Source organism: Triticum aestivum, chromosome 4A (genome assembly GCF_018294505.1).
Source record: "Triticum aestivum cultivar Chinese Spring chromosome 4A, IWGSC CS RefSeq v2.1, whole genome shotgun sequence".
In the NCBI taxonomy this organism is placed as follows: Eukaryota; Viridiplantae; Streptophyta; class Magnoliopsida; order Poales; family Poaceae; genus Triticum; species Triticum aestivum.
The window spans coordinates 732093259-732102830 of record NC_057803.1 but is presented as its reverse complement, the minus strand read 5'-3'; the positions used below and the strand labels follow the sequence as shown (position 1 = coordinate 732102830).

The 9572-nt window shown below is 44.9% G+C and overlaps 1 protein-coding gene across 35 annotated transcripts; it reads left to right on the top strand.

Moving 5' to 3' along the window:
- Window positions 1–794: 794 nt before the first annotated feature.
- LOC123088423 (uncharacterized) lies at window positions 795–5074 on the top strand. 35 transcript variants are annotated; one of them, XR_006441886.1, is made up of 8 exons: window positions 1841–2177; window positions 2367–2458; window positions 2704–2766; window positions 2846–2996; window positions 3068–3106; window positions 3606–3682; window positions 3765–3889; window positions 4843–5074. XR_006441886.1 is itself a non-coding variant. In XM_044510636.1 (6 exons), the coding sequence occupies exons 1-5, from the start codon at window positions 2110–2112 to the stop codon at window positions 3663–3665; spliced, it is 435 nt and encodes a 144-aa protein (XP_044366571.1). In that variant the 5' UTR covers window positions 1839–2109; the 3' UTR covers window positions 3666–3682; window positions 3771–3828. The 35 variants fall into 35 exon arrangements, 3 of the variants coding, with proteins under 3 accessions (XP_044366571.1, XP_044366570.1, XP_044366572.1); XR_006441890.1 differs by having other exon boundaries at window positions 1842–2177; window positions 2269–2458; window positions 2850–2996; XR_006441888.1 differs by having other exon boundaries at window positions 1842–2177; window positions 2269–2458; window positions 2704–2771; window positions 2850–2996.
- Window positions 5075–9572: the final 4498 nt, after the last annotated feature.

The following is a 9572-nucleotide window of genomic DNA, read 5'->3' as shown; positions in this document are numbered from 1 at the left end:
CCAGCCAACGTATTAGCAACAACCTGCTAATTTCAGGGCTTCATGCAGCGGACCTCACCAAATGGATAAGTGCGAGTAGCTATCCACTAGGAGACATTGATTTTAAAACACTGCCCATACAAAGTACGTACACATGATGTAAAAAATGCTTATTATATGCGTGCTCCTTAAATCCAAAGAGATCATAGTTCTATATGCGCTCCAAAACTTAAAAGTATATATACAATATTTTTCCAGTGTTCTGATTGTCCATAATGTATACTCAAAAATTTAATCCTAAAATATATACTTGCTATTTAGATGGAGTATGAAGTTCTGGAGTATGGAGTATGGATTATGAAGTATCAGGATGCATATACTTCATAGTAAATGAGTGTGCAAAAAAGTATGGAGTATGCCGAAGAGCCAATAATATAATATGGAGTAACCCTAAAAAAATGTAGTATGGAGTATGAAGTACGTGGTATGTACTTCATAGAAAAAAATATAGTATGGAGTACCCCGCAAAAATAAAATAACAGTATGGAGTATCATAAAAGAGGATAGTATGTCGTATATCTCATAGTACAAAATATGGAGTATATTTCTTTTAGAAAAGGAAATATGGAGTATGTACATATCAGTATGTCACATTGATGGATACGCTAAATCAAACACAATAACAGTCGCGCAATGTGCGCACTCTCGTGGCTTGGGCGCACGGGGCGTGGGCGAGGCGTTGTGCACACCCGAGCGCTCGCGAGTGCCACTTCGTGTGCAGCGGTTGGCGTAGCGATGGAAAAAAAACCATGACCTATTCAGGCTCTCCTCGCGACCCTCCTCTCCTTCCTAATCTCCTGCCGCCGCCACCCGGTCCTTCCTCCTCGCCTCTGCCATTCGATCTCCGCCGCTCGGTCTCCTCCCCTGCATGCGCTCCGTCCCTTCCTCCTCGTTGGCGCTCAACTGGCAGTGGATGAGCAGCGGCGGACGAGATCGGCGCGTCACGAGAGCGGATACGGCAGCTGTCACGGGCAGAGCAGAGCGAAGCCGGCGCGGAGGCCGGGCGTGATCTGGAGAACTAGTGGGCGGTGGTGCCCGATATGGGCCGGTGCGACCTACGCAGCGGAGCGATCTGGATGAGATGACTGGTGCCGGTTTCCTCACCATGCTGCGACCAGTGCCTCGGCAGGTGAGTTGTGTTGTTGTCCTCTTCGACGACGGCGGCGAGCGGCACGCCCATCAGTGCCCGTGTGCCCCGGCCGGTGTGGACTGCTTGCGTTGGGCCACAGCAGCTGCTTGCTCAAGCCGGCGTGTGGACTGCCTGGTAAGCTCTATCAATCCACTCTGAATCTGCTTGTTCTTGCAATCTTGCTCTGTCCAATTTGGGGTACGCTATGCAGGGTCGCGTCCAACCCACTACCAGTGAGTTTTATTCTTCTGAATTGATGTGTTGGAGTGATCGGCTGCCCCGCAGCCTAAAATATATGTGCCCTTAAGGCGTGGTGTCCATGGGGATAAGAAACTGAGTTGGGTTTCAAGTGGTACCTGAATGTCTACACCTTGACAAGCTTGACTAAACATTCCCCTACTAGATTTCACAAGAGAGCCTTCTATTGTCGTTTTTAGAACTGAATATATTTGATGCGTGGTTCAATAGAAATGTGGACACACGGATAGTGCCTTTTCACTATCAAACAGTCCCAACAAAAAGACCCTCTGCAAAATCAATTCTGGTGTCTTGTTTGTTGTTTTATTTGATGTGAGGTAATATTTTGTTGCAGTGTTTAGCATATTTTATTTTTTTGTTTTTTGTTTGAAGAAAGATGTTTTTCTCCCTTAAGAAAATTTTATTTCGTAAATAGAACAATAGTCACCATACATGATCTTCCACCAAGTAGAAATTTTTGTGTGTGCAACTAAGATTGATTTCCAGGTCAATTTGTGAAGGTGCGGCCCCATTCCCCCACCCCTGTCTGGGTTTGCTAGGAGCGCGCCCACTGCCCACACCCGACCTCGCCACCGGGCCGCATCTTGGCGGAGCTAACACCGTAGGCCTCCATCTCCTCTACCGAAGAAGGGTTATTATCACATCCATCCCCACCCAAGAGCGCTCTAATCCTCTCGACAACAATGCTCACCACAGTTGCAGTTGCGGGCGCGGAAGCCGCTGTCCCATACCGAGGACGTGCAGACTGCAAGTATGTTTTAGATTATGATTGTGAAATGCAGACAATTATGGTCTGCGATACTTTTTTACCAGAAATACTGAACATGTTCTGATTTTACTAGAAGATTCATGTGGGCATTCATGTTATTGAAGAATTTTTCGAAATGGAAAGCTGAAGGCTGAATGTTTTTCCATTAACATTGTACATGTGCTGCTATAGACTGGTCAATGAAGGCCTCAACCATTGGAGGCACAAAATTGTGAAGCTTAAGATTCCCCACCCTTGTTTCAATCTTCGAGGATTTCTCAATGGTGAGCATTGCTTTTGTTTCCCTTGTCCTAATCTCTACCTCAAGATGCAATAGTTCTTATTGTACTACTTGGATTGTTATCTCATTGTAGTCTCTACTGTTATTTGATATAATGATAGTCCTATATTTCTCATGCAGGAGGGTTTGTTTAACACGGATAAGCCTTTTTACCTTATTCTTGTTCTACACACTACATATCAGTTAAATGAATTTCTGATATGATTGCTTCAATGATAATTTTTGCAGAAGCACATGCTGATGGTGCACTTGCCTTTGGAATAATTACTTTGCTCTACAACAGTATGAAGGGTAAGGTAATTCTATTGTCACTGTGCTTCACACTTCTCTGTCATGGTTTACAGATTCAGAGCTAGCAATTATGCTAAAGGCAGATACAGAGAAGGGGATTAGTGGAGTGGATTTTCATTTTCAGTACTGGGTTTTACCATGACCCTGTCGTTGCCTCGTACTACAGCAACATATATGGTCATTACTACATCTATGAGAATGGATATTACGTGTTATGGACTTCAGATGCGGTACTTACAAGTTCATCTGGTTACTTGAAATTTCTCGATGTGTCATTTTCTTACAGATAAATACTTAATAGGTACAGAGCTGCTGAGAGAAGGGTAGACATATCTACAAAGTTACGTATTTCCTACAGTTATTTCTCTTTTGTGTGCTAAAATACGTTTTCTGAACCAAGGGTGATGAGCAATTATTAAAAATTACGTACTCCCTCCGGTCAATTGACGCTGCTTTAGTACAAAGTTAGTGCAACTTTGTACTAAACCACCGTCAATTAATACGGATCGGAGGGAATATAATATTTGGTGACGCATGTTTTTCATTGATAATCTATTTCTTAAAATAAATATTTTAATTCCCTATTGATTTTGTTTTATTGCCACACTTGTTTAGGCGAGGCCCTTTGTAAAAGATTGTAGAACCTATACAGCCTACTATCTACAAACATGGTCCTGATTTGGGATGGAATCAAATGACGTTTCTGTTCTCTGAACCCCATTTGTAGAGCTATGCTAAAGTGTTAAAAAGTGTACATATGCCATGTTCTACAATTAACTTATCTTACCTATGAATGCCCTCGCAGAAAACATGTTAATATTTGTTCCATTGTCTTTCAGGAGGGCCACAAGCCTAGTATGATTTGTCAGAGCGACATCTACCCTCCCTGCCACAAATGATTGATCCTTTTAACCAGGTTTGGGAATAGAAACATTAGGGCTTTTGCTGAATGAATTGTAGCTTTTGTCTTGCACTGAACTTAACAAGTTCCTATGCAGTTTCAGAATCCGACCTTTCGTTTCATTAAACAAGAAAAGCGAGGTTGGTCATCCATGATGCATTTATAGATCCGTTTGATGATGAATCCCATCCCATCTTGAATACCCCTCCCTTCATTTCAAAGGTACTAGACTACTAGCTAGCATTACCTTGTTTGTGTTTGCCGATTAAGTTTTGAGATGAATAGCTATTATTTTTATTCTAAATCTTTTATATATGACAACTTCTGTACATATTGATGTCCAGATAAATCAGCTATGTAATTTTGATATTTCATATATACCATCAATTTTTTCCTCAAGCAATGAGATTAAAATCAGTTCTGTGTTGTGCAACAAATATCATCAGAGTGATCACTCCAAGATTTTAATATTGGTAATTATGTATGGTCCTAGCCATTTTTGGTAGCATACTGTAGCCAAGATATAGTATGTACTGTCATTTTTCTTTTTGTGGTTGAAAGATATGACAGTTCAGTTGTCCAACAAGAATTTTAGATGTTACTTCAGAACTTTGGGTCATTAGTTTGGAGAAACATTTTAGGCTTTCCCTCTTCTGCTGCTGTTCATGAGTTTATCCCTTTTTTAAAATTATTGCGTTAATTAAGAAAAGGCTATACCATGTTATTTGGAAATTTATCTCAGCTTTTTTGTTTGCAAATTGATTTGTTGAACTTTTGGTGTAAGGAGATCAACTACCTCTTGCTTGCATTGCATGTTAAAACGCTTTGGTGAAGAAATATGTAATATAAGAGGTATTCTCCTCTTCAGTTCGACTTCTTGACAAATGAAATAAAAGTGAATTCTTAATGGAAATACACCCGATCCTTTCTATATGGCAATGACAGTTCTACGATTAGCAGTTCTACTTAATATTATATTTCTTATTATTTGTTGTCAAATACACCTAAAGGCACCATAGTATTTATTTTTGTTAATAATCATTGACTTGATATTAGAGCTTTATCGTCTCAGTTTATATTTTTCCAAATGGATTTGCTTATCAAATGGTTGTCTCTTGGGTAATGTGTGCACTTAATTCAAGCCAAGTTATGAAGTGGAATGCATTTGCAGGCAGAGGAGCGTGTCCGGCTGTTGTCGTACGAGAAGAAGCTAGTGTGTGCAGCTGAGGACCCAGGATGCTAACTGTGTAGAGCCGTTCACCATCGAGAGGACCAGGGCTTCCATCATGGTCCTCCGGACCAAGCTCAACATATCCGCCGCCTTCGTCGACGACTTTGTCCTGGAGGATCGTTGCCATCTGCAACGACTCACCTGAATGTACGCCTGTGATGGCATTTTAGTTTGTTCCCCACGTGATGCATCAATACAATAAGTCTATCAAGAATTGCATGAATGTGCTATCCAGATCCAAAAAGAATTACATCGCGGCCACCGCCGTGCTGGAGCAGTCACATGTCGGCCATAAACAGTATTGCGGCGCAGCCGCCGCTCGCCTCGCCGATCAGCCATCCGAGATGTGCAGTAGTATGTAGTTGTCTCTACCTCATAGAGTAGTCGCTCGTCGGCGTGTGCAGCCGTAAATCGTTGTCACCGTCGCCGCACCATAACAATCTTATATTGGTGGTCGTTGCGCATCGCAGTCTTGCACGACGGATGTGTTTTTATAGATGCATGGTTGATGTATCGGCTAGATGAACGCCTTGGAACATGGTCCTAATCCACGATCATAAAAAATCTGTTTATATTATAAATCGACTAGGAGGAATATTAAAGATTGGGTCCTCTGGATGAATACGATTGGAACATACATCCATGCTCCTAATCCCATCAGCCATCAACGTTGCCCGCGACCCCTGTATAAGAATGGAAATTAGGAACAATTACCAATCAATTTACAAGATGTGTGTGTAGATGCATGTCGCATACCTTCTGTCTCTAATGATTTTTTCCGATCCAGCTTCACGTGAAGATTTTGACCGTGAAACACGGAGAGAGAGAAAGAGCGCTCTGAGAGAAAGGGATTGGGCGACGCTAGGCGCCGGCGCACCGGCCGAACGGTTGGGCCGGTCCAGCCCTGGCCGCCCGATCCAGCGGTAAACACCATTCAGATCTGTTCCCCGCTTCGTCCTCCTCGCAGTCGCCCCCCTCCCCCTTCCCCACGATGAAATTTGGAATGCCCTCGAGCGCCGCCGACGCCCCGCCACACCCCCGCGAGAGAAACGACCGAGCTTGAAGCACCACCGCGGCGCCCTCGTCGCCGGTCGCCGTCCTCGTAGCGGTCGCCGCCCTCGCCGGCCGTCCTCGTCACCGGTCGCCGCCCTCGTCCCCTAGCTCCACCCATGCAACAGCTGCACCCTCTAGTTGCAGCTTCGCGTGGCGATGGCTGTAGCTCGCTGGCAATACAACACCGCCCATGCCGTCGACTGCCATGCCAGGTTGAAGCTTTTTCTCCATGGCCGTTGAAGCTTTTTCCAAGGTTGAAGCTTTTCACAAACCGGTTGAAGCATTTTCACACATCGGTTGAAGCTTTTTCCCCGCCGCTCGAAGATATTTTTTCACCGTTGAAGCTTTTTATACACGATTTTGCTGCAAACGGCACGACGAAAATGCTACAAACCAATGGCCATTTTTGCTACAACCAAGGAGACGACGAAAGTGTGGCCGGCGACGACCGCCGGTGGTTGTAGCAAAAATTACCGCCGGTGGTAGCTTTCTTCGCTGCTGGTTGAAGCTTTTTCCCCTTACGGCAGAAGCTTGTTGAAACTTTTTTCGTTTTGAGCAACGCCTGGGTGAAATCTTCCTCTATCGTTCGGTTGAAGCTTTTTTCATCGAAGGTTGTAGCATTGCTGTAGACGGTTGTAGCTTTTCTCTATGGCACTGAATGCTTGCAGCTTTTTTTATATCCGGTTGAAGCTTTTCATCTAGAGTTTGAAGCTTTTTTTTAGCGGTTGCAGCACACGGGGGGCTGTGCACAGGGTCTGCAGTGCCTCGCCTGCAGGTTCGCCGGGATACGGCGCCCCCAGCAGCGGCAGCCATGGGTGTCAGGACCGTGGCATCGTCATGGCCGTGGCCGAGGCCTGCGAGGAGTTGGCTTGTCACCGGAGGTAGCGGCCATGACGCAGAGGAGCTTCCTGCGGGGAAGAATGAAGGGATGAGGACGAACAGTTAAGAGGATAAGGTTGCGTAAAGAAAAAAACGATTCATGGGCCTAGCTGTATGGAGCACGGAGGGATCGCGAGGCGTACGATTGAAAACAGATCTCGCGGCTCGCGTTCGACCGGCGCTGCGTTCGGCCGGTGCGCCGAACGCAAACGTTTTCCAAAGGGATTAGCGTTGCATGGCTTTATGTCAAGCGATATACGGGGCTAGCGCAAGAATATAGGAAGGTGGAGATCCGAGCAGGATAAATATATCCTGCTTTATTTTACCAGCAACCCCTTAGGAGCCGCACACATCTCAAGCAATCAGACGGCAAAAAATATGAAGGTAACTACCACCTAATGGTAGGATGTATTTTCCATATATATATAGTACCAAATGGTAGTATATGAGACATGTGGGGTAACTACCACCGGGTGGTAGGATGGATTTTTCATATATATATATATATATATATATATATATATATATATAATATATATATATATATATATATATATTATATATATATAGGGAAAATACATACTACCACCTAGTGGTAGTTACCACTTATAAATCCATACTACCACCCGGTGGTAGTTACCCCACATATCTCATATACTACCATGTGGTACTATATATACTATTTTATTATTTTAAATATGTTCATATAATATATCTAAGATATTTCAAAGCAAGTTACATGAAAAAATTGCATTGAGCCCATAGTTTTTGTTATATTTGTGAAATACGTACATATTTGTACGTAAAAAAGAGCATACTCAAAAAAGAATACATACTACCTAAAAATTTGTACATATACTACCTAATCATTGTTATATACTACATACTACACGTACATACTCTCAGTTTCGACTGATACTACATACAACATACAAAACACAAGTGGTGGTAACTACCACTGCTTGTAGGAAACATTTGTCCTATATATATATATATATATGTGTGTGTGTGTGTGTGTGTGTGTGTATAGGGAAAATACATACTACCACCTAGTGGTAGTTACCACTTATATATATATATATATATATATATATATATATATATATATATATATATATATATATATATATATATATATATATATATATATATGGAAAATACATCCTACCATTAGGTGGTACTTACCTTCATATTTTTTGCCGTCTGATTGCTTGAGATGTGTGCGGCTCCTAAGGGGTTGCTGGTAAAATAAAGCAGGATATATTTATCCGCTCGGATCTCCACCTTCCTATTTTCTTGCGCTAGCCCCGTATATCGCTTGACATAAAGCCATGCAAACGCTAATCCCTTTGGGAAACGTTTGCGTTCGGCGCACCGGCCGAACGCAGCGTCGGTCGAATGCGAGCCGCGGGATCTGCTTTCCATCGTACGCCTCGCGATCCCTCCATGCTCCATACAGCTAGGACCACGAATCGTTTTTTTCTTTACGCAACCTTATCCTCTTAACTGTTCGTCCTCATCCCTTCTTTCTTCCCCGCAGGAAGCTCCTCTGCGTCATGGCCGCTACCTCCGGTGACAAGCTAACTCCTCGCAGGCCTCGGCCACGGCCATGACGATGCCGCGGTCCTGACACCCATGGCCGCCACTGCTGGGGGCGCCGTATCCCGACGAACCTGCAGGCGAGGCACTGCGGACCCCGTGCACAGCCCCCCGTATGCTGCAACCGCTAAAAAAAAGCTTCGAACTCTAGATGAAAAGCTTCAACCGGATATGAAAAAAGCTGCAAGCGTTCAGTGCCATAGAGAAAAGCTACAACCGTCTAGAGAAATGCTACAACCTTTGATGAAAAAAGCTTCAACCGAACGATAGAGGAAGATTTCACCCAGGCGTTGCTCAAAACGAAAAAAGTTTCAACAAGCTTCTACCGTAAGGGGAAAAATCTTCAACCAGCAGCGAAAAAAGCTACCACCGGCGGTAATTTTTGCTACAACCACCGGAGGTCGTCGCCGGCCACACTTTCGTCGTCTCCTTGGTTGTAGCAAAAATGGCCATTGGTTTGTAGCATTTTCGTCGTGCCGTTTGCAGCAAAATCATGTATAAAAAGCTTCAACCGTGAAAAAATATCTTCGAGCGGCGGGAAAAAAGCTTCAACCGATGTGTGAAAATGCTTCAACCGGTTTGTGAAAAGCTTCAACCTTGGAAAAAGCTTCAACGGCTATGGAAAAAAAGCTTCAACCTGTCATGGCAGTCGACGGCATGCGCGGTGTTGTATTGCCAGCGAGCTACAGCCATCGCCACGCGGAGCTGCAACTAGAGGGTGCAGCTGTTGCATGGGTGGAGCTGGTGGACGATGGCGGCGACCGGTGACGAGGACGGCCGGCGAGGGCGGCGACCGCGACGAGGACGGCGACCGGCGACGAGGGCGCCGCGGTGGTGCTTCAAGCTCGGTCGTTTCTCTCGCGGGGGTGTGGCGGGGCGTCGGCGGCGCTCGAGGGCATTCCAAATTTCATCGTGGGGAAGGGGGAGGGGGGCGACTGCGAGGAGGACGAAGCGGGGAACAGATCTGAATGGTGTTTACCGCTGGATCGGGCGGCCAGGGCTGGACCGGCCCAACCGTTCGGCCGGTGCGCCGGCGCCTAGCGTCGCCCAATCCCTTTCTCTCTCTCAGAGCGCTCTTTCTCTCTCTCCGTGTTTCACGGTCAAAATCTTCACGTGAAGCTGGATCGGAAAAAATCATTAGAG